The 25,724-nt window shown below is 43.6% G+C and overlaps 1 protein-coding gene across 1 annotated transcript in view; it reads right to left on the bottom strand.

The window, feature by feature from the left end:
• The window catches only part of gnl2 (G protein nucleolar 2), a 38,239-nt gene extending 16,460 nt beyond the window's left edge, over positions 1-21,779 (bottom strand). Inside the window, exons 1-8 of the mRNA XM_083662520.1 lie at positions 21,586-21,779; positions 20,681-20,765; positions 19,010-19,104; positions 17,181-17,320; positions 4,394-4,578; positions 2,211-2,277; positions 1,941-2,099; positions 1,704-1,817 (exon numbers count right to left, since the gene is read on the bottom strand). Coding sequence (XP_083518646.1) covers positions 1,704-1,817; positions 1,941-2,099; positions 2,211-2,277; positions 4,394-4,578; positions 17,181-17,320; positions 19,010-19,104; positions 20,681-20,765; positions 21,586-21,649 — 909 coding nt within the window. The 5' untranslated portion in view covers positions 21,650-21,779. The remainder of the gene's footprint in view (positions 1-1,703; positions 1,818-1,940; positions 2,100-2,210; positions 2,278-4,393; positions 4,579-17,180; positions 17,321-19,009; positions 19,105-20,680; positions 20,766-21,585) is intronic.
• Between the last annotated feature and the right edge of the window lie 3,945 nt (positions 21,780-25,724).

The raw sequence follows: 25,724 nt of genomic DNA on the forward strand, positions 1-25,724 counted from the left end.
TGTACAAAACCACCATCTGACACATTTTAATTCCATCTATTTGTGACTCCGTGTGTCTGGTACCAGTGAGTCTGCAGCCAGTCATGCCAGGGATCTGGAGGGCTGGCTGCAGACTGTCCCGTGTTCCACTAGCGATAAGAACGATACAACTTCCAGTTGGATTTTCAAAGTAAAACGATTCTGCACAAGTCTAAAGCACTCAGAAGCAATTAACATTTATTTTTGTATTTGCCTGTCTTTCTGTATGTGAGAGATTGACAGCACGGCGCGCTGTGGCACAAGAGCGGGGCAGTAGAGAGAGAGAGAGAGAAAAAATACACTAGAAAATTTCCAAGTGCACCAGTGTGTCTTATTCACCTTATTCCTGGACCTACGTTTCCCATGATTCTCAGCGGTTGCCGGTTGTCGACTTCCTGTTTACATTTTTTTCACTAGCAAGGAGGTGCGCGCCGCTGTCAAAGAGTGGGAACGTTTGGCTTATTTTATCCGAAATGGCTAAAAATAGTAATGTTGTGTGGTTGCATAGCGGCGATATTTTACAAAAACGAGGTGAATGTCAATTCACTCGTACTGTACAGGCTTATTTTAGCCGAAATGGCTAAAAATAGTAATGTTGTGTGGTTGCATAGCGGCGATATTTTACAAAAACGAGGTGAATGTCAATTCACTCGTACTGCACGGGCTTATTTTAGCCGAAATGGCTAAAAATAGTATGTGGTTGCATAGCGGCCGCTTTTGTTTTGAAGGCTAAACGTCCAAACCGGAACTCTTATTATTTGGTCATTGAACGTAGCTTTAGCGGTCTCTCTCTTTCAAGATTCAAGATATTGTCACTCCGTTGTACAATTATGCACGTGTGAAATTATTATGCTGGGGGGCTCCATTACAAGGCATAGGTAGGTACAAAGTCACAACAATTATGATGATTATTTTCAGTCTCTTTCGCTATGAACGGTCCTGGGTGGAAACAGGCAACCTGCAGCTGGAAACAGGGAGGGAGGGTGTCATGGAAACAGGGAGGGAGGGTGTCATGGAAACAGGGAGGGAGGGTGTCATGGAAACAGGGAGGGAGGGTGTCATGGAAACAGGGAGGGAGGGTGTCATGGAAACAGGGAGGGAGGGTGTCATGGAAACAGGGAGGGAGGGTGTCATGGAAACAGGGAGGGAGGGTGTCATGGAAACAGGGAGGGAGGGTGTCATGGAAACAGGGAGGGAGGGTGTCATGGAAACAGGGAGGGAGGGTGTCATGGAAACAGGGAGGGAGGGTGTCATGGAAACAGGGAGGGAGGGTGTCATGGAAACAGGGAGGGAGGGTGTCATGGAAACAGGGAGGGAGGGTGTCATGGAAACAGGGAGGGAGGGTGTCATGGAAACAGGGAGGGAGGGTGTCATGGAAGCGCCCACGGTCTCACCATTAAACTCGTGAATAAAAGTATTTAGGCGCACTGGCAGATCTTAAGGTGGGAAAATACGCATAAATAGGCACACTTTGGAGCCCTGAGAAATGCTATTTGAGTATCCAAGGCCTCATTTTATAAACCAAAAACACTAAAATAGCTCTGTGGCGAATGTGAAAACTCCACACAGCAACACGGAACATGCAAACTGTGTTAAAGCCGTGCTACCTGGTTCAGGAAATTAATTTTGGTTTATGGCCCGTGACAAAATCAAAGCTATTTTTGAAGTCATGGTCTGCTGCTTACCTTGCCAAACTGCCTGAGCAGCTGGATGAGGGAGCCTTTGCCAAAGGAGTTGGTGAGGCTGGCGTGGAAAGCCAGGGTCGGGTGCTCTTGGGAAAGAACAGCGACCCAGCGTTTCTGGTTCAAAATTCAACAGAAAGAGAGTGAGAGACAGCCATACAATGATGTTGTGGAGTGACACAATCCACCCCCAGGTCGAACAGGAACTGAAGAGGAACTCGTCGTTCTAAATCCCCTTACCGTGACCCAGGCGGGGATGAGGTCACACTTGTTGAGAACAAAGATCAGGTGTTTCCAGGGTTTCTCCTTCTTCATGTAGGTCTCGATGCTGCGGGAGCGCGTGCCGATGGGGTCGCGGGCGTCCAGCACTTGGATGACGACGTCCGAAGAGTCGATCACCTACGGGAAGAAAGGAGGACGCAGAAGACATGGAAGTAGAATGAATCCTCAAAGCTTGAATGATCAGCGAGGGAACTTGAAATTAGGCTTAAGGGGGGATGGATCAAATACCTTGTAAAGCTCTCCCCAGATCCTCTTGGACTGACCCTTCTTGAAGATCTCCTCACGTACTTCATCCCTGTTGCAAAAGTTGCAGGTGGCAATATATTTATATTTGTGTGTGAAAATGCGGCAGCTAGCATCATGAACAGTTCAGGCTTGGACGATATTCAAAATGTTATATCGCGATGCAGCATGTATGTCATGTATGACATGACATATTGTGATTAGTAGTATGAATAGTAGGGGTGGGGGGAAAAATCGATACACCATAGTATCGCGATATTTTGCCTGACGATATTGTATCGATATTTTTTTTTTATTTTTTTTGCAGGCCATGCCATGCCAGGCCACCGGGCATCTGCCCGAAGTGCCCGATGTTGCAGTCCACGTCTGCAGTGGCGTATTGAGTCCAGAGAAGCTTAATAATGTAGCCTACATGTGGGGCAAAAACAAAACAAAACAAAAAAACACTGCATGTTTTACTTCCGGTGAGGTCAAGGAAACGGAATTAGACAATATATCGAAATATCGCAATATTCAATATATCACAATATTCAATATATCGCAATACTATCGTATCGTGACTCAAGTATCGTTTTAGTATCGTATCGTGGGCATCATCTGGTGATTCCCACCCCTAATGAATAGTATATGAATAAGGGACAAGAGGTTATGCGGTTCACTTCCTTTTGTGACCTCTCTCTTTGTAGCAGCACATACGATACGACTCTCTTAACAGTACCAATAATGTACAGTAAGCAGTGAAATGAAGGTCAGCAGCAGGGCAGAATTTGCACGAATGTTTGAGAGTTTACATTTTATTTTTTTTCAATATTCGATATTGTGAAAAATATCGAGCGGCAATAGAGAGCCCCAGGGATGACGTATTTTTGTAGTCGGAACGCAGAAGTCCCGGACTTCCTGGTTCTTCACTGTTTCTGTCTATGGGATTTTTGAATGGGTTTTTGCCGCGATGCTTCAAATACGGTCTCTGGGCAACGCAAGATTAATCAAACGCGAACCAGAGTTCAGTCGGATAATCTTCACACATGAGGACCACTTTCATGAGTTTTGTAGCATAAATGCGAGCCCTAGAAGTAAAAAGCTCGAGCTAAGCTAATCCAGAACTACACACTGTCGCATAGGCTTCCACGTCACGTCAGCGCTCAACCTGGACTGTTGTTGATGTGTGCACTGATTACCCCGGGCTGAACGGGCTGAACCAGGTGAGGGAAAGAGAATTTCCGTGTTCGTCCTTTGAAGTGATGACGTTATTGACGTATATAATGTATCCCCGTCGACTCAACAGTGTAGTCTCATTTAGCCGTTTGCTAGCTAGCCGCCCTTTTAACGGCACGTAAAAGCTTCAAAACTCATAAAAGTGGTCCTCATGTGTGAAGATGATATTACTAAACACTGGTTCGCGTTTGATTAAGCTTGCGTTGCCCAGAGACCTTATTAGAAGCATCGCGCCAAAAACCCATTCAAAAATCCCATAGGCGAAGACAGTGAAGAACCAGGAGTGTTAAGCTTAATTTATACTTATTAGAAAGTGTCGCTCAGCACATGGTCGCAGACGAAAACGAAAGTGTCGCTCATGGTGTTGCATTTATACTTCAGAGGACGTTCGCCTCGGTTCAACGGTCACGTGACACTCGAACGCTATAAGCAGCTGCAGACAGCCGAGAAGAGAGGGAACGAAATGCACAGTGAAACCACCTCGGAGGCAAGATGTAACGTACTTGGCTGCAGCCGCATATAAACGATACACAACCACACACAACTCACCTCCTCTCTCTCTGGGAAATTGGTCACGACGTTCTTTGTGATTTTCACGAAGTCATACATCAAGGACAGGCTGATAAAAATAGCGGGGACACGTTCATTCATTTCAATCGAGCGAAAACTAGCGGGTGGACCTCAAAGAAGTCAAGCGCGTGCCGTCTATATAGCCAATCAGACTTGCGTGATACTATGACGTAGTCAGCGACACTAGACCTTTCACCATGTAGCAGACACTGCTGCTCGCCGACACTTGAAAGTGTCGACTCAAGTCCTCATTTCTGTCGGCGACCGTTTCAAAAGTGTCGGCAGACGAAGCATAAATTGGGCTTTAGCATGGATGATTTCCGGACTCGTTCCTAGGGGCTCTCTATCGGCCCAAGCCCTAAGGTACAGGTCGCGGCCCTCACCTGACTCCTGTGTCCTCGGTCACCAGGTCTCGGTCCTTGTCGGTGCTGTAGCTCAGGGCCGAGGCTTCGGCCTGCTCCACCATATCCTTCACGTCGCCCACCATGAGGCTGGGCCTCTTCCGCTGGGCCTTGGGCCCAAACGTGGTCTCATAGCCCTCTGTGTCGAGAATGTGCACCTTGGAGTTCTGCAAGTGGTGGAAGAAGATAAGAGGAGCAAAACGTTTATAAAGTTCAGACCAATATCACAGACCCTGGCTGGTTTCTCCATCTAAGGCCATGTTCAGACTAGGAGGCCAAATCTGATTTGTGAACTTTAGTGACCTATTAATGACTTTATCCAGATTGGTTTTATGAGTCTGGACGCTCCAAGTCTGATTTGTGTCACTTGTCCCAAACCAAATATGGAGGTAGTTTCCAATCTGCTTTCGACTGATGTGACTTGAGTGCGGACGCGCAGATCCACCAAATCTGATTTGAACGTCACTCGCAACTCGTCATCAAATGCTTATCAAACCACGTCGCCAACGTACGTATTTACTGACGCCCGCGTCGTTACCATAGCAACCCATGCAGATAGGCGGTTTAGGTCTGGACACACACATCCGACTTGAGAATCAGATTTGTGGCAGTTGCGGACACACTCCCAAATCAGATTTGGGAAACCAATCAAGATAATGATGATTAATGACTTCATCAGCAAATCAGATTTGCCTGTAATGTGAACATGGCCTAAGCCACGGCAGCAGCGGTTGAAACGTTTTTATCCTCCTCTCAAGACAAAAAGCAGCCTCCACATAAGTAGCCACTGTTCTCCGCTCTTCTTCCACATCAACGACATGAAGGAATCTTCTAATGGATGTTCTTGAATAAATGTCTGTCAAGTCATTATGGGCTTCTCAGCGGTGGACCATGAATGTTCTCAACATGAAGAAGCCTTACTGAGCTGTCTGACAGAGAAGGACCACAAACCAAGCAGGAGGCCGGAGGTTTAGCCACTGGGCATATGTTCTCCAGAGTGGGGCTAGTAAAAGATGGAATAACACTACATTTGAAGGTATTACTGGGGAAGAACAAAAATATAGTAAACAGCATAATCGCTTTTATTGCCACAGTATGCAAGATTACATATGAGGAATTTGCCTCAGCCCCCGTTCACACAGGACGCCGAAGCAACGCTCAACCGAAGCTGTAAGTTTCATTTAGGCGTCCTTGTTAAAGGAACACTCTGCCCATTTTCAACCAGCTTTGTATCATTAGAACAGGGGTGCCCAACCTTTTTTTGACCGAAGATCTACTTTTCGAGTAGCCAGCCTCCCGAGATCTACCAGTCCAGTTTCAACATCGCAAACGCACACACATCGTTTCCAGCCTGCAGTAACTAACCTCACAACACTTTCTCGAATCTTCACTGGCCTCACGATTCGATTACGATTCAGAGGGCTACGATTCAATTTCATTACGATTATCGATGCATCTCGATGCATCTTAAATCGATGCATCACTTTTTTTCCCCACATGATTTATTTTTTCTCACTTTCTTTTTTCTCACTGTGTGGCTACTTTTAAAATAAAATTGCATTTGAAATTGCATTGTATTATGATCCATAATTACAATACACAACTGCAAGTACTTCCATTATATTTTATTTGATTATAAAAAAATATATATATATATATATATATTTTTTTTAATAATCGATTTTTGACGCGATCGACCTGGGGTCAGTCCGCGGTCGACCAGTAGACCGCGATCGACTGGTTGGGCACCACTGCATTAGAACATCAGTAGTATATCAGAAAACTGTCAACTGTTTTGAAGTCTGTCATTTAATTTGACAGTTATTGAGTGTTAAAGTGTGGACCACTGACATCACTGGTCCACACTCAAATTAATAACTCATTAACTCAAATCAACTCTCAATAACTGTCAAACTAGATGAATGACTTCAAAACCGTTTACAGTTTGAGAGTTGATTTGAGTTAATGAGTTATTCATTTGAGTCAAATTAAATGACAGACTTCAAAACCGTTTACAGTTTTCTGATATACTAATGATGTTCTAATGATACAAAGCTGGTTGAAAATGGGCGGAGTGTTCCTTTAACAGGCGAAGCCGTCCACACCACCAGTGCGCGTGCCACGCCGAAGCCACGCTCACGCCTTGCTCAAGCGATCGTTCAGGATTCACGCCTATTCCAAGCGTAATGCGTGCTGAAGCCGACGCACACACACACACACACACTAGGGGTGTCAAAAATAATCGATTATAAGATGCATCGCGATGCGGACGTGCACGATTCTGCATCGATTCACAAATGTCAAAAATCGATTAACTCATTCACCGCCAAAGACGTCTTTGACGTGTTATCAGAAATAGCCATCCACGCCAAAGACGTGTTTGACGTGTTTTTGTTTTTATTAGTGCAGCGCGTAGTTCAAACACTTCCCCAGCCTGTGACATGTTTTCAGGTCCCTAACCTCAAAGTCAAGCCGACAGCACGTTATCAAACACATACCGCAGCTGTTGTTTGAAATAAGGGAGAAGGAGGAAAGGAGGAAAAACAGAAAAATGCGCTTCCTTGTAGAGAGGAGAAACGCCATTGAAACGCCCCTCGGCGCGCTGCACTGCTCGCCTTGCTGCAGAGCGAACCTGGATTGCCTAGTCAAACCCGTGACGAACATGATCGATCCGGTTCCAGCAGCGCCTGGTCCCAAAGCCAAGCCGGACCCGTTCCTGTGTCGTGTCGCAGCATTCGTCCCAGCCCGAACGAGAGGAGGAAAACGAGCAGAGGCAGAGGAGGCAAAACGCTGATGGGGAAGGAGGGGGAAGGAGGTGCGGGGGAAGGAGGTGCGATCTAGCAGCAGCTGTGGACAGAACTCTCTCTCTCTCTGTGTGTGTGTGTGTGTGTGTGTGTGTGTGTGTGTGTGTGTGTGTGTGTGTGTCTGTCTGTCTGTCTGTCTGTCTGTCTGTGTGTCTGTCTGTCTGTCTGTCTGCACACTCACTCACACTGAGCAAACTGTATTGTTGAATGTAAAAAAAGCACTTCATATATATACATATATATATATATATATATATATATATATTTATTTATTTTTGTCATTTGTGTCATAATGAATAATATTTACATGTCTGATGTCAATACAGTTCAAAATAAAATAATTGAGAGCGAGTTCTGCCTGAGATTGTGTGCTGTACATAAATGCCATTTTCTGCAATTTCTTTTCTCAGAGAGACCTTTTGGGTGAAAACAGGGTGTATATAAATGGCTATAAGTAGAGTACAGAACATGCTAAAAGCTCACTTTTTTTTTCCTGGTGAACCCAGAGACGTACATCTTCATTTTGAGGTATTGCAAATCACTTTGGTGCTAATAGATAATTTACTGTGGGTCTTGAAAGATGACCAACAATTATGAAAATCTTTGGCCTGTGCTAAATATTGGCAGTCCTAAACTGGCCATGAATGAGTTAAAAAAAAAAAAAAAAAAGGGGAAAAAAAGGTTTTTTAAATAATCGAATAAAATATAATGGAAGTACATGCATTTGTTCATTTTAATTATGGATCATAATACAATGCAATTCCAAATGCACTTTTATTTTGAAAGTAGCCACATAGTGAGAAAAAAGAAAGTGAGAAAAAAGAAATCCTGTATTGCGGGGGAAAAAGTGATGCATCGAGATGCATCGATAATCGAATCGCAGCCCTCTGAATCGAAATCGAATCGAATCGTGAGGCCAGTGAAGATTCACAGCCCTAACACACACACACACACACACACACACACAATGATTTCTAAGGCCAGAAGGATTACAGTGAGTTGGATTGCGATAGTGAGAAGAAACACACTACAGTAAGTTAACATTGTGTTGAAACCAAACAGATGGGCGACTGTGAGGGAAGCTTTGGTTGATGTTACAACCAATTTCAGATGCAGTCAAAGAGATGCTGTCCTTCCAGGGGTTCCACCGTCTGGTACAGAGTCACAGAACAAACGCATACAGGAAACAGAACACCTAAAAATGCAACGAATCGGCCAATAAAAGTGCCATGCGCGCGCCAGTACTGATTAGACCTTCTAAAGATCTGAAAACACAAGACGCAGGCATACCTCTATTGCAACACTGCCATGAAGGGGGGGGGGAAACAGTTTAGATTTGGTCAGAAACAATGATGTGTAAGACCTTCAGGTTGGGTGGACTATCGGCCAAGATGTTCTGCAGGACTCTTCTGCTTCTTTGAAATCACGCTTCCCCTTTCCCAACCGCTGATTCTGGTTTGATTCCTCTTCCTCTCTTGGAACAAGACCATGCCAGTGTTTGGATTCAAGAACATTATTTTTTAATGATTCAATAACTTTTATTTTTTTATTTGACCTTTATTTAACCAGGTAAAAACCGTTGAGAACAAATTCTCATTTACAATGGTGACCTGGCCAAGGGGCCGCAGCAAGGGTAAAAAACATTACAAACAGTACATCAGGTCAGCACAAGGCAACACATATAAAATACGTATTAGGGATGTTCATTTAGAAAATTTTCCAAAATCGATAATCGGTGAAAATGAACGATCAATTATCGATCATCGATTTTATTAATACTTAGAAAATTTTCAATATTTTCAAACTTTTTTTTTTTTTTTTTTACAAAATTAATGCCTATGGCAGAAAATACGAAAGACAACGTGTTCTCCTCAATGAACTCTTTATTTCAATGTGTCTCCTCTCCAACACTGCTGTCCCCGGCGCATGCCGGTGTGAATTTCCCATGTTTAAAACAGTTTTGTTGGCACAAAGGCCTGTGCCCAGCCAGAAAACTAGAGACTATATGAAGCTCCACCTCACGTTAGTCGGCTGTGCAATGGAGTGGGGCGAGGAGGAACGAATTCCACCCAAACCTAGTCCAAAAAAAAAAAAAAAAAAATTAATAATTAAAAAATCGATCCAAATGCCACAGGATCGATTCCAATCCTTAACGATCGATTATCGATTTTCGATAATTGATGAACATCCCTAATACGTATAGTAAATAACGACAAGACAGAAGTAAAATCAGGAAGCAAACAACAACATTCAATCAACAAGATGCAGAAGGAGGGGGGTTGCTGGGAATGAATGATGGGACTATAGGGGGAGAGAGGGAGGGAGAGTCCTAACGGCAGGTGCAGCGGTCGACTACGAGCTGTTTGGGTGTGTTTGAACATGTTGAGAGATATGAGAGCTGTGAGTTTGAGTGGGTTTGAACATGTTGAGAGATATGAGAGCTGTGAGTTTGAGTGTGTTTTGAAGTGTGTTCCAGTCATTTGCTGCGGCAAAGCGAAAGGAGTTACGGCCAAAGACAGTGCAGGCTTTTGGGATGGAGAGCATGATGAAGTTGGTGGATCTTAGACGGTTAATTGCTGTTGGAAATATGCAGGAGGGATGAGAGGTACTGTGGACACATGCCGAGAATGGACTTGTACACTAGTTGAAGCCAGTGTTGAAGCCGCCTGGTGTGAAGGGAGGGCCAGTCCACCAGTTCATACAGGTCACAGTGGTGAGTGGAAAAGGGGGCACTTGTGGCAAAGCCAAAAAAAAGAAAGAAAATGCTTTATAGACCCTTTTCACAGTGGCCAATCTGTGTCCCAAAGGCAGGATAACAGTTCAGTTCAGTTTGCGTTAGCCCTATGATGGGCCGTGGGCGTTCCTTTCGATGGCAGCCTTTCTTACAGATTCCAGATCTCCTCTCCAGTCTCTGATGTCCTTCCTTCACACCTCTCCCTCTATTGTTGCACTAAGCGGTCACCTCGTCTTTTCTTCTGGTCATATCTTCTCAGCTTCCTCTTCTTTACTTCCTCCAGCATTCCTTGCTCTACAGTTATTCCCACTTTCGCCCTCACCCAGTCATTTGTAAGTAAGTACCGTAAATTCCGGACTATAAGCCGCGGCTTTTTTCCCGTTTTTTGGCCTTTTTTGCCCCCTGCGGCTTATATAACGGTGCGTCTTATCTATGGATTTTTTCCAAAAAAAAAAAAAAATCTCTCTTTTTTAGCACTCTTTCTAACTATAAATCCACTTCTGTTTTAATTTCCTCTCTTGCCCTCTTTTAACAACATAACATAACATAACACAACACAGGTAAGCAGAAAGAAAAAGACGAAGCAATCACGCCATGAATGAGGAAATGACTCACCTGCTGGAGGCTGGAGATACACCGCTTGGGCTAAACTTTTACTCCGTGAAACACTATCGATTAAGTCCGACATCGCTCAGAGGTTTTGAGCAGCTTGAAAACAAGTTTGAAAACGTGCAGAAGTCCATCCACTCACTCACTAAAGAAACTAAGGCAACCGTGAACAGAGTTTATAATGCGGAAAAGCGCATCCGCGCACTGGAGGACAAAAACAACACAGTGAGTCCGAAAATGGATAAAATGCAAAATCGAAACCCTGCACACGCAGGTTGATGACTTAATCAGCAGGAGTAAAAGAAATAACATTCGCCTGATCAATGTAAAAGAGGGAGCTGAGATTGGTGACATGGACGCTTTCGTGGCAAAATCCTGTGTTACATCCTGGACCTGAAGGAAGGCGAGAAACCACCAGAGGTGGACAGGGCACACCGGGCGCCTCGGCCACGTCCAGACCCCGGCCTGCCACCGAGGGCCATCTTCATCTGCCTACTCCGCTGGCCCGACCGTCAACTCATCCTCCAGGCTGCGGGGAAGAAGCCCCTCACCTGGGAGGGTACGCGCTTTTTCGTCCGGCAGGACCTCTCCGCGTTGGTGCAACAGAAACGCGCAACATACAACAGCATCATCGAGTCAATGGATATCGCTTTGGCGTACTGTACCCAGCGAGACTCGTCATAACCATTGATGGACAGCGGCGGAACAAGAGCTCAAAGTGAAACTGCCGAATATCTTTTGAGTTGGACTGGTCAATAGTACTGTGAGTAACTAAAATAAAAAAATAAAAAACGGAATTCTCTCTTCTTTAGCACTCTTTCTAACTATAAATCCACTTCTGTTTTAATTTCCTCTCTTGCCCTCTTTTCACCACACCGCGGACACTGTGTGTACTGTAAAAAAAACAAAAAATACCACAATGTGTGATTTTGTCTGGGGATTAGTGACCTGACTTTTGTTTTGTTGAAATGTTAATAAATGGGAGCTTCCCCAAACAGCCATCTCTTTCCCGACAATCCCCTCTGTGCACGAAGCCTTACATATGGTAATTAAACATCAAAACACCCGCGGCTTATAGACCGGTGCGGCTTATAGAAGAAAAAAATAGTCACCTTTGAAGGTGCGGCTTATAGACCGGTGCGCCTTATAGTCCGGAATTTACGGTAAGTAAAATTTATTTATATAGCACCTTTCACAGAACAAGGTCACAAAGTGCTTCACAGTTCACATCATCAAATACAGTTAAAACAATGAATCAGCAATTTATCAACAACAGTGAATCATACAGAAATGAATGAATCACATGCAACACAAGTAATAAACATTGAAAAACAAGAGGCTAAGTAAAAGCCAAACTGAAAAGATGCGTTTTTAGCTGTTTTTTAAAAATGTCGTCTCTCGTTCCAACTGACTCTCAGTACTCGTCTCCACAGCCACAGCTCTAAGACCTCAATCATCCTTTCGTCTGCCTGCCTTAAAGTCGAGGTGAACCCGTTCGTCACGCGCATCTGAGTCCGTTTCAGACTGAAAACAAATTGAGAGGCGGACCATATACGGTGTCAATGATTTGATTTGACAATTCTGTCGACTGGCTTTGGCATCGGCCAATCCTGGAGTGTTCCACCCCCAAATCGGGTGGGATTCAGCGTGTTGTCGTGCTACGCGAGTGGGATCCGCGGAGTACCAGGCAGCCAGGCTGCTTCGTGCGGCGCGAGCGGACAATCCGATGCATGGGTGCTGCCCGCCCGCCTGGAATCTCCGAGAGACGACCCCTGACAGCCAGGGAGGCTCAGGCTCGGAGGCGCGCGCCATTATCGTTATAAATGTAAATAATATTCCTGGAATGCGTGTTTTAACGAGCCAGTTACATTTCTTTGCATTCTTAGACATTACCGTTTGATTTAGTTTGCATAATTGCTCAAGCTCAGGCTTAGATCTTGTGATTTCCACACTTCCATCAGGTTTGCTGCCAATGCTCCTGGCCTGTCCTATTCTTATCTTGATGTCTCCTTCAGGGGTGATAGAAGATTCCAAGAACTTACACTTTTTCAACTTCAAGTTCATCGCTTTATAGACCCTTTTCACAGTGGCCATTTTGTGTCCCAAAGGCAGGATAAACACAGGTGTACCAAAACATTAATTATGGTTTCCAACTTCCAATGCATTTTGGTATTCCAGGGCTGCCACAAACGATTATTTTGATAGTCGACCAGTCACCGATTATTTTAACGATTAGTCCACTAATCGGATCATAAATTGCAGCTTATCGCACAATTACTCAATCGCTCTGATTTAGTTATCATCAGCTTCTAAATTTAGCTTCAAGTTGTTTTAAGCATGTGCCAACTAAAAATAAAGACAATTAAGATGATAATTCACTCAAAAATCATCTTTTAATGAACTTTAAAGTTTAGAGCATGTAGCGGCATATTTATTTCTGGCATCAAGACTGGGGAGGCTTTAACTACGGGGTCTTTGAAAATGAAGTAATGGAAGACTTGACCTGAGCCTCCCCTGAAACTGCTTGGAGCGCCCCTGGGGAGGCCCGCATCCCACTTTGAAAACCTCTTTAAATTTACTTTTCTGATGTAAAGTATACAGTAGGGCTGTCACTTTTTCCCAAAATAAAATTTGAACGAACTTTAATTGCCCGAAATTCGTTCGAATATATTCGAAGTTTTTTGGTTAATTAAAAAAAAAAAAAAAAAAAAAAAAAAAATCCAGTCCAGCAGCCTGTTGCACCAGCTGAACGTAAGTTCTGTCTTAAGTTAGGGTGTAAAGTCCACACTAACTGCTACGTTCAAACTAGTTAGTTTGACACTAAAGTTGTGTCTTTGTTTGGTTGCACCACGGAGACGTAAGGTACATCTTAACTAGTAGACCCTAAAGTCCATACTAACCAAAATAGTGTCGCAGACAATGACGTGTACAGTATCTGTGACCAATCAGTGAAAAGCACGGTGGAAACGGTGTTTATTTACGGTTGTTTAAGTGGAGTGAAAACAGGACATGTTGCCCACCGCAAATTAGTGCTTTCATATTTCATCAACACTAATCAAATGAGAACGTTATTGAGTAACGTTCGTTTAGGTTCATATTACTGTTAACGTTTATCTGTGAGCTCTTCATCAGTATTGTAGGCTATAACACCATCCTGCCTCACTAAATTGTTGCGGTTATTTTAATTTGTATGCAGTGCTGCAGCTTGTGGGAAACAAAAGCGTGAGTCATAAATATCAAAGGGTGTAATTTATCACGGAGAGCGCGTTGCGGACGCAAAACAACGATGCGCCACGGTGCCAAGTTGCAATCCGTGCCAACTGCTATTTTACGGAGGACTTTACACCTAGTAAGACGTAGGTGTAAATTTTAAGTTCTAACTTATGCCTACGTTATAACTATTTCACTTGGTGCAACCCAAATATTTTTAGTAGTGCGTAAACTCGGACTTAGTGAGACTTTACGTTCAAACTAGCTTACGTTTCAACTTACGCACAGCTGGTGCAACCCACTGCAGGCCACCGGGCATCAGCCCGACGTGTTAGCTTGGACGCTCACAGTCACAACACTGCCTCACAAACTTGGCTGCATCCAACTCGAGACAACTTTTCAGACCCTGGAGACAATCTTTCTCAGAAGAGACTAACGCGACAAATCTGGAGACTTTTTCTGACATGGGATTAACATTACCAGCAAGCAGCAGTTGGTTAATTTTGGTTCATAAAAAAAATAAAAAATAAATATATATATATAATTAAAAAAAAATAAAAAAATCGAACATTCAAATTACATTTCGAAAACGAACCCCTTCCCCCACATTCAAAGTTGCATTCGAATTTCGAATGAAAAGTGACAGCCCTAGTATACAGTACCTCACAACAGGTGTAAAGTATACCTCACAACAGGTACCATTTTGTCATTGAATAGTTAGACATGAAGGTGAGGAGATAAAAGAAAGCGGCCAATTCATCTCGAGCCACTTGAAGCTCTTTGAAAGGTCTTGCACGCACATGGAACCATTTAGAGAGAGAGAAAAAAAATGAAGAAGAATGAAAAAGTCAGCCAAGTTCAGCCAACATGCTGAGAGAGAACAAGAACTGGACGTTATTTGGAATGATTTTGGGTTTGGGGTGGTGGTGAAGTCCAAAGTTCTCCTGTGCCAAACATGGTACCAGTACACTCAGGGGTCACAGAGGGGCAGAAGAACGAGACGTGAATGAAGGTTGAAGTGATTTCTCTCTTTTGGCTGAAACGTTGGCGCAGTTTCATGTGAATCTCACCTCATAAAACCCCGAGGAACAAGCTACTGGGGGGAAAACAGTTGCTACGATTCTGATCTACACCACATGATGCTCACCAGGGAAAAAGAGAACTGATTTTTGTAGGTATGAACTAGAGGGGTGCGCGGGACTGGGGGATGCAGGGTGTGGCCGCTCCACGGTACTTAATTGAGTTGGGCTCTCTCAAACATCACATCATGTTTTCCTATAGAGACAGTCCGCATGTCTGGGAACGCCCACAAAATGTTAAACGGCTGGCGCGCGAGTGGGGTAAAACCGCCGATATATCTCATGGGCTGACTGACCAAAAGACGGTGCTGCGGCTCTAAACTACAGGTTTGGGGGTTCTAGAGCAGAACACAAGACGTCTGCTCAGACGTGCGTTTACTGCGGTGGTTAAATCCCCGATCGTGTCTGCCTGGGCTGGGCTATCAGGCTAAATTCTAACTTTGCTGAACGGATAGAACGGGGGGTTTTACCCCACCCTGACCCCGCCCCCAGCCAGGCTGAGCAAGCTAAACCAGCGTCTATGACGAGACGTGGCCTCAACCTATGTAGTCCTGATCAAACACTGTTGCTCTAACAGCCTCATACTTCTTCTTATCTGCCTCAGTCATGGTGGTTAAACTGCTGAAACGTCGTCAGCTGCATCTCCCATCCCAGAGTGAGTTCACCTGATCTCCCTCTCATTGAGTCATGAAGCGATCCGAAATCTGTCAAATCTTCTTATCCAGCGCGGCCATTCATTTCATTACATTACATCATTTGGCAGATGCTTTTATCCAAAGCGACTTACAATAACACATTTTTGTCAGCAATAGAGCAATCAACTATGCAACACAGTCTATGACAACTACAACTTCTGAAGGAACTTTTTTTTTTTTTTTTAAGAGAAAGAAGTTAGATCAAGAAGGGCCCAGATGGAGCCTGAAAAGGTGTGTCTTTAGTCTTTTCCGAAAGATCGGCAGTGATTCGGCCGTCCTGACTGAAGGTGGAAGCTCGTTCCACCATTGGGGTGCCAGGGACGAGAAGAGTCGCGAACGGGATGAGCGACTTTTGAGCCCCCGTAGTGAAGGAGGGGCGAGGCGTCCTGCACTGGTGGAGGAGCAGAGGGAACGGTGAGAGATTTGGAGCCTGACCATAGATTGTAGGTACAGAGGGGCTGTCTGGTGTAACTGCCCTGTAGGCCAGAACCAGTGTTTTGAATTTAATGCGTGCCGAGATGGGAAGCCAGTGAAGGTCCCGGAAGAGGGGAGTGACACGAGATAATTTGGGTTGGTTGAATACCAGACGGGCTTGCAGCGTTCTGAAAAGTTGCTGGGTTTGAAAAGTTGAATGTCTCTGGGTGTAACTAGAAAAGCCCTCGTCGCTACCATCTCTAACTTTATTCCCTTGTTTCATGTCGGGGGGGAAAACCTTTGGTTTCAGTCTGCTGCCTACCTGCTTCTCCTCACATGCAGCCCGTCTGTCTCGCCGAACGCTCCGAGTCCGAGGAGAGAGGGGCGAGGGTTGCATAGCAACTCTCAGACTGACAGGCAGGAACAGCCGCACTGCAAAAGATCGTCTATCTCCGAGGCGATTATGAATTTACTCTGCGGTACACGAGGAGAGACTGAAATCGCGGGACCCGCTGTTTATTTTTTGACCGCCCACGCCGACGTGATTACCGCCCGATCCCGCGAGATTTCCGTTGGGTCCCGTTGGTACCCCCCGTCCCGTTACACCCCTCTAGTACGAACACTCATATCAACATCTATAAAAATGTCTTGAGAGCCACATGGAGCCATAAGGAGCATCTGACAGACAACAGCAAGTGATAGAACAGAGAAATCAGTCTCAGGCGGTTACCAGGGGTTATTAATCTCTTAATTAATAATTAATTAATAGTTAATTAATTCATTATTTTTTTTTTTATATATTTTTTAAGTTATAGACAGCATGTTGTGTATATTTGACGTTTTTTCTTAACTCAAGTTATATTTTATATTTATTTTATTTGTGTTTTTGCATTTCTAGTTATTTATCATTATTAAATTCCCAGTTCAGTTTACCGTTTCATTGCAGTGATGTCATTTTGGACAATAAAGTTGATTGATAAGCTGTAAAATATCCTGCCTACATTACATATCTCAAGTCATGTCAAGTCCTATCTTTGTCAACTGTTTGATATTTGAGGGATCATTGCAAAAGAATTGTGTAATATAATGGTGTATTATATAATGTAAGAATATCGGCCGATATATCGATATCGGAATTTTTTTACTCCCTAATATCGGTATCGGCATCGGCCTCCAAAATCCAGTATCGGTCGGACTCTGGTTTATACTGTCTTTGTTACTCACGTGGGCTTTGACTCGATCGTGCAACAGCGACATGGGGAGTTTGCTCTGTTTCATCACCACACGGTACGGATCCTTCACTACAGCACCCATCTCGTCCTGGAACTTCTGGAGAGACGACTGCTTGATCACCCGGGTGTTTGCTGAGGACAGAGGAGACGTAGAAGCAACGTGAACGTCACATCCCTTATAACTTCAGCCAAAGTCAGCCATAGTTCCTGCTTCTGCTCTTCCCCTCTGGTAAGTTAGATCAGTGACTCAACCTTTTCATATCAAGGACCCCTGATTTAGAGAACATTTGAGCTATGGACCCAATTCGATTTCTCTGGAAGCCAAATCTGAGAGTATTTTGATTGTTAGATATGATTTGGTACAGAATTCCATGACTGTTTGTATTGCAAGTAGAGAGATAAGAGAGAAACTATGATCAAAACTAATACTTTTACATGATTTAATTGTGTTAAATTCTTGTAAATGAAACCATAGAGACACTGCATAGGCCACGCCCATCACGGGGGAAAAGCTCCGTTCATTCCCACACACCAACGTCAATTTCCTTGAATTAAACATAGCTAAAAGCTGTTGTGTGGTGGTGGGCTGCGCAGACAACAAATGTAAAAATTATTTTGTACTCCTGAGCAAAACAAGGAAGCCATTGAGAATTGGCGAGAAGAAAAATGTGGATCTAGCTGTCAAGGAAGTTGGAGTGTTCATCTTCCGTATATACAATCTTTTTGTGCAACACGCAACCGTGCACGTGACATAGGAGAATGCCAGGATTGGAGGGGGGGTTTCTGTTTCCCCCCGTCTTGGGCGTGGCTTCTGAATGATGACGCGTTACGCAGTGTCTCTATTGTAAAGTTTCACAATTCATCAATTTCCTGGGGACCTCCCTGGTGGTCCCCGGACCACACATTGAGAAGCTTTTGAGTGTTGTAGTCTACTGTGGTTGCACCCCCGATGTGTTATCTCTGCTTGGGAGAGACATGAAGTCAAACAAGGTAATAAAGTGTTGCTCACCATCAGACATGCACACCTTGAAGAATATGGCTCAAGACAGCTTTCATTAGGGTCCAATTTCAATTTGGGCACACATATATGATCTATGAACGAGCATGCATTTCCATAAAACATCAACTCTTAAAGCAGCTACGAGCAAGATTTTCGATTGTTATTAAACAGTATAATTATAATATTGATGCATCACATCTTACCTATAATAGTAGCTGAGACCAAAGCCGTGTGAATCGGAGATTGCTCTCTTGATGATTATAGAGTCTGTGTCTGTCTTCCGGCGGGCCGGCTAAACCCGGAAGTGAAACGAAACGGTTTACGGCAGCTGCCTGCCTTCAACCGTTTCGCTCTGCCTAGCAACAGACCGTAAACACGGAGAACGCCATGCAGGGGCTTGCTACTCTCGCAAACATCTCTCGTTATATTCTAACAGTTTGTTTGGAAGTCATTTTGTTATTTTGTGGTTATGGCCGAAGTGGCTGCCGCAAACCGTTTCATTTCACTTCCTGATCTGCCCCGGCCGCAGACAGACTAATCGTCAAGACCACACTGGCCGATTCACTCGGGGTTCAAGCGAGACTACTCAGCGTTGGTCTCGTCTACTATTAGAGGTAAGATGTGATGCATCAATATTAAATTTAGACTGTTTAATAACAATCGAAAATCTTGCTCGTAGCTGCTTTAAAACTGAAAGTTTGTTAATGAACATGGCAACATTTAACTGACTTGTTTATGCGTGCAGTCTGCCCATATACAGAGAGGGGGGTGGGAGGGGAGAGAGAGAATATGAAGGCTCCCGCAGGTTGTAATGTACTCACCAAACCATTTGATGTTAGGTTCAACTCTGGCTACAGTCCCCGGAGCCACTGTGGACTGGTACTGCAACGGTTTGATGACTTTCCCTCTGTTATTGCTGTCAATGGAAGAACAGTGTAAGTTAGGGGATGTTCATCAATAATCGATAATTGATCGTTGAGGAATGAATTCGATCACGTGGAATTTTGATCGATTATTGTTTTTTGTTGTTGTTTTTTTGCGGACTAGGTTTGGGTGGAATTCGTTCCTCCTCGCTCCACTCCATTGCACAGCCGACTAACGTGAGGTGGAGCTGAATATAGTCTCTAGTTTTCTGGCTGGGCGGGGGCCTTTGTGCCAACAAAGCATGCGCCGGGCACACAAACAAATGCACCCAGCCGTCTGCGGCGGACCTCAGTGAGGCCGTTATAACTATGACAGTTCGTACACTTCTCTCCTAATTTTCAACAAAGTGTGAGTAACGGCACACGTGTTTAAGTGAATTCAAGTGGCATCGCCATTATAGATGGCCTGAGAACGCGCAACGTTATTACCAGACAGAATATATATATAATTATTATTACGCTATCGATAATTGATCGTTAATTTTCCCGAATTTCGATTATGGAAATTGATTAAAAATGCCCAACCCTAGTGTAAGTACAAACATACCCGTTATCAGAGGGAAAGTTTTTACTGAGCCTAATATGACATTTAAAAAATATATAATATTTTACTGTCACTTATCACTTATTCAATTTAACTGGTAACTGGTTTAACGAACCAGTTACATGTCCTCTGCATTCTACATCAAATGAAGACATTATTGTTTGTTTTATTTTGTATGTTACATACTTATTGGCCAAGTTATGTTAGTTTATGGGCTAGGAATTCTGCCAGGGTACAAGGGAGTATAGGTGGCCATCTTGCCTGCAGTTTTCAAATAAAGTAGAATAGACCTTATTCGATTGACGTCACTCATGTACCGTACTAGCACGCCCACCGCCACCATATTGTCGACAGAACGCAGCAGCTCTCAAGTGACAGCCTATGTAAGAGCAGCGTTTATAGGAAGCTAGCCGCTGTTAGCGTTACCTGTATCGTTCCAATTGTGTTCGGACGGTGACCTGCGTTAGGCATGGCTGTAGTAATGACAGCAATAAAGTCCCCGTGGTTTGTTTCTATCTCTACCGTCCTCAGACGTGAAGGGAGCGAGACGGAGGATACGTCAGCAGCACAGGAGAGGTGTGTGGATAGTTAGTTGAGACAGGTGAAACTTTCTGACAGCTCCTCACAGCAAAGTCTGTTCACCTCGTTCTTTTGTTTATTTATTACAGGCAGATTAACGGCTGCCGTCGGCAGCATACAAATAACAACTGTGGGTTTTTTATTGCTGTCATTACCATCGCTATTTTGTAATAGAACAGAAACGACAATAAGGCTGTTACTAGTTGTCAGCTGCAGCGCTGTGTGCGCGCAGGACGGTATGTCAACAATATGGTGCCGTCCAGGGTTAGCGAATAAGGTCTATACCGTTTTGCCAGAAATCTGGGTGGGTTTAGTCCTGCTTTAACCTTTATTTATACAAGGGTAAGGCCCCTGAGAGCACGCTCTCATCATGCTGCATTATGTATGGAAAACACAGTCAACATGCAACAAACAGTGCATCACACACACATCATCACTCAGCCTACCATCTCTGCTTCTGTCTGTACATATTCAGACGCTTGATAGTGGCTCGGTCCCTCATGTTGTTCCCACCAGCACCCTTGACTCGATCTGTAAAGGTGAAATATGTATGTACAGTACACTTAATATTGACTTGCAACTAATGTACAGATCATATATAAACAAAGCACGTTCTGCATTCTGAAAACGAAATGCACGTGTAAACAAGACTAGTAGTGGGGCAAGTCTACGATCATACAGACATGTAGGCCTACATATGTCTGTATGAGGCCATTTTACTGTGGTTTCTGCCATCAGATTGCAATCAGATTGTATTTGATCACTTCAGCCTGATTCCGTTAACATGCATTTTCTGCAATCTGATTGCAATCAGATTGGTTGTCCTCTCAATCCGCATACAGTTGGTGTATCCAGATTGAGAGGACACATTGCATTTACACTTGTGTTCAATGTGTACACAATGCATCCCTGACCACCTCCGGAGGTGGTTTGGCCGATCAGATTGCAATCCTTCTGCAATGCATTTTGGGGGTGTTTACACCTGGCATTTCAAGTGATAAAACACAATCTGATTGCAATCTGATCACAGAAAACGCATGTTAGCGCCAGGTGTAGTGTAAATGGCCTCTATGTTGAGTGCCCCACAAAAAAATCTGGTTTGACAAATGACAAGCCCGTACACTTCAGAAACGGGCACTTCCCTCAAGGTTGTTTACCATGCTCGACTTTAAGCAAACTTATGTTTCAATCAGGTTATCGTAACTTATAGTTGGGTTTGACACGTTGTGTGTGTGGTGATACTGTAACATGTAACTATGATATAGTTAAACTAAATTACACCGAAATTACTTTCTCAGAGCATATGTTCACCCAACTAGCATGAATTAGCATTAGCTGTAAACAAACTTACCAGGGTTGCTGCTCGACGACGAGGGATTGATCGTGCCTTTCCCCTTGAACTGTGGCTTCACCATGTTGGCTGTTTAGCTGGTAAAGCCTTAACAAAAAGAAGAAATACACAGAAACCACACGCCGGGGTCCGACAGCTACACTTATTTACAGTTTTCTTCCTCACGGAGAGAGCAGCACGCACACGTGTTATGAGCTGTGCAACCAGGAAGAACGTCATCACGGAGCGACAGGGACAAGAACCAATCAGAGAGCAGAAGGGTCCAGCTGGATAAGGAGCGACAGGGACAAGAACCAATCAGAGAGCAGAAAGGGTCCAGCTGGCGTTGCTCTGATGACAGCCACAGGACCTCTATATCTGCACAGGACCCGTGTGGGTCTTGTCCGTACATAATTAGTACAAATATTGTTGCCCTACAGATACAATAAATTGACGAAGATAGCACAATATCAAAGATCAAGATTGAAGAGAAAACAGGAATTCACCCAGGTAAAAACAGACTAACTCTTTGTTGACCGCTGTATCTGTTGATTAGACACCCCATCTCTCTCACACACACACACACACACACACACACACACACACACACACACACACACACACACACACAAACACACACACACACACACACACACTGACTGACACACACACGCACACACACACACACACACACACAACTCCCCCTTTCAGTTTAGTAGTAGTGTAGCACTTCAATTCTGTCTGTGTATATCTGTATATTCTGTCTATATTTGTTTATGCTGTTACTTGTCTATGTTTATTTGTACACTCTGTCTATATTTGTACATGCTGTTACTTGTCTATATGTTTATATATTTGTTTGTCTTTTTGTTACTAGACTTTAAATAAAAGTTCAGTCAGAAACTGAACTTTTGGATCATTTGAGATTGATCTGATAGCGGCCTCAGCGGGGTTTCTGGCTGTTGAAGCTTGTTTTCTCTCAGCAGGAGTTATGACATCATATATTCATCATCACTGATGAATGATGTCGCATAAGAAGCTCACTAATGCAAGGTGGTATAAGTACGCAATTGGTTTTATCTCTAAAAATGAACAAGCAATGAGAGCGGACTCCATGGCAAAGAAGCTGCTTGGAAACAGTGTTGTTGACTTTTGGAAAGAAGTGAGACTTCTCAATAATTGTAAAACATCTCTACCATGTGCTGTAGATGGAACATCTGGTACACACAATATTGCTGAGGTATGGCGAAAGCATTATAGTAGTTTATTTAATTGCATTGATGCAGACAATAATTGCCTTAATAGTGAGCTGTGTAACGGCCAGTTCACACACACGCCTACGCCTATGCCTACGCCTATGCCTACGCATATAGGCATTGCTTCATGCACGCCTGGCGCCTATTTTCGTTCACACAGGACGCCACGCTCTGCGCTACGCTGAACACATGAGCAGCGGTTTTTTTACACTTTTCAGATCTGATTTATAGCATGGGTGAGTCCTCTTTTTTTATTGTAATGTGCAAGTGAGGATGTCTTGTCTATTTCTTGGCCCGCTGTAATTGTTATTTTCCCTCGGGTAATCATGTGACTATGAGTCATCAACACCATGAGTGATACATGCATTGAGACAGGGGGGGTATATATACATCTGACAGAAAAGACGTTAATAGAGGAACACATGAAGGACAGCTCTCTTACTATGCACTCGTTAATTCGCGCTCCACCCTCCCTTTTGGGCAAACTCGGTAGAAAATATGGCCCAAGTCCACCAGAAACAACAGCCAGCTTGACAGTTCAGCGCGCCTAGAGCTGAAAAATAGAACAGACGCCTAAACGATAAATGCAGCGCAGCGTAGGCACAGCGCGAGCGTGGCTTCAGCACAGCGTGGCAGCAGTATGTGTGAACGCTCTCGTCTGTTAACAAGGACGCCTAAATTTTAGGCGTTGCTTAGGCGTTGCTTTAAGCGTTGCTCTAGGCGTGTGTGTGAACCGGCCGTAATGCAGACAACACAGAGAGTGCTGAATATGGTTATTAGAACACATCAGATGTATTCAGTGTTGGGCAAGTTACTTTCAAAATGTAATATATACATATTAGTAACTTTCATTTGAAAATAATAAGTTACTTTACAATATTACTGTCTGTGTAGAGTAACTCATTACTTATTACACTACTTTTGCATTACTTTTACCAAAACAACAGCAGCAGCAGAATGACATCGTTGCCCCGGAACCATCCCAAAAATAATTTCAACCGCCTTGAAGTCAGTGTAAACAATCCAAAATTCTAAATGTTATCCTTTTCCTTTGTTATTGTCATCTATAGTGGTTATTTGCATAAAAACAGTTTGATTAAGAAATTATTGTATCTTTTTTAAATATGTGCATTGATTTAATAAAATGTAACTCAATTTGTAACTTGAGTTACTTGACAAAGTAACTGGTATAATATTACTGAAATCCTATAAATAAGTTACTGCTAAAAGTAATATATTACATGTAATATGTTACTTTTGTAATGAGTTACCCCCAACACTGGATGTATTACATTACATTACATTACATTACATTACGTCATTTGGCAGACACTTTTATCCAAAGCGACTTACAATAACACATTTTTGTCAGCAATAGAGCAATCAACTATGCAACACAGTCTGTGACAACTACAACTTCTGAAGGAACAGTGGTACAAGTTTAGTTTAGGTCAGTAGTTTGTTTGTTTGTTTTTTAAGAGAGAAAGAAGTTAGATCAAGAAGGGCCCAGATGGAGCATGAAAAGGTGTGTCTTTACTCTTTTCCGAAAGATCGGCAGTGATTCGGCCGTCCTGACCGAAGGTGGAAGCTCGTTCCACCATTGAGGTGCCAGGGACGAGAAGAGTCACGAACGGGATGAGCGACTTTTGAGCCCCCGTAGTGGAGGAGGGGCGAGGCATCCTGCGCTGGTGGAGGAGCGGAGGGAACGGTGAGAGATTTGGAGCCTGACCATAGATTGTAAGTACAGAGTCTGGTGTACTGCCCTGTAGGCCAGAACCAGTGTTTTGAATTTAATGCGTGCCGAGATATAATAATGTATAATGCCATAAACCAGATCTCTGATAATAAATCGAGCGGTTTAGAGAGCATCACTGCCGAGCATCTCAAGTATGCTAGTTTGAGAACAGCTCCTCTCCTTGCCCTATCTTTGACTGGTTTCATGTTCCATGGCTTGCTGCCAGACTCCATGCTTTCTGTCTTACTTGTCCCAGTGATCAAGGACAAAGCTGGTAAGGTCAGTAGGCCTGGACAACTACAGACCTATAGCTTTAGCCAGCATACTGTCTAAAGTCCTGGAGATCATTCTGCTGGATAGAATAAATCAGTTCATTCACTCCACTGATAATCAGTTTGGCTTCAAAGCCAAGCATGGCACTGACCTGTGTGTATATATGGTTGAAAGGAAATTGTAGGCAAGTATAGAAGACAAAACTCTACTGTCTTTATGTGTTTTATTGATGCTTCTAAAGCTTTTGATGGTGTAAATCACAGTAAACTGTTGGTCAAGTTGAGTGAAAGAGGGGTCCCACTGAGGATCTACCTGTCATGTGACCATCACTGTGTCACACTGAGGATTTACCTGTCATTTGATCATCACTGTGAACAAACTAAACTAAACTAAATTGCTTCACAACAATTGCAAAAGTCCAAAAAGAGCAAAAGCAAGGTGACGTAAGCAATGCAATACCAAAGGGGGATGGGGCGACGACTGGAAAAATAAAAAAATAACATTATAAAAGCACAAAATGTCAACCTTCAAAGGTCAAAGGTCAAAGGTAGTTTTATTGTCCCTGCAGGGAAATTGGTTTGCAGACAGGAAATCTAAAAACACACATAGTGCAGCACAAACACTAAAAACAGGCACAAAAATACTCACATAAAACAACAAGTACTAAAAGCAAACAAACACTTAAGAGTCAAGATAAAACTACAGCTAAAAGCATACATACCTAAGACATAAAAGCACAAAAAAGCACAGGGCAATGAAGGCAAATATCAGAAAGTGCAAAATAGGTAGCATCATAAAAAGTGCAAGAGTGAGCAGTAAGGTGCAAACAGGCAAAGCCAGGGAATTAAAGTTCTATCTGCCGTTTAGCAGCTGGATGGCAGCCGGGACGAAAGAGA

The sequence above is a fragment of the Poromitra crassiceps genome, assembly GCF_964638095.1.
Source record: "Poromitra crassiceps genome assembly, chromosome: 29".
Taxonomy (NCBI): domain Eukaryota; kingdom Metazoa; phylum Chordata; class Actinopteri; order Beryciformes; family Melamphaidae; genus Poromitra; species Poromitra crassiceps.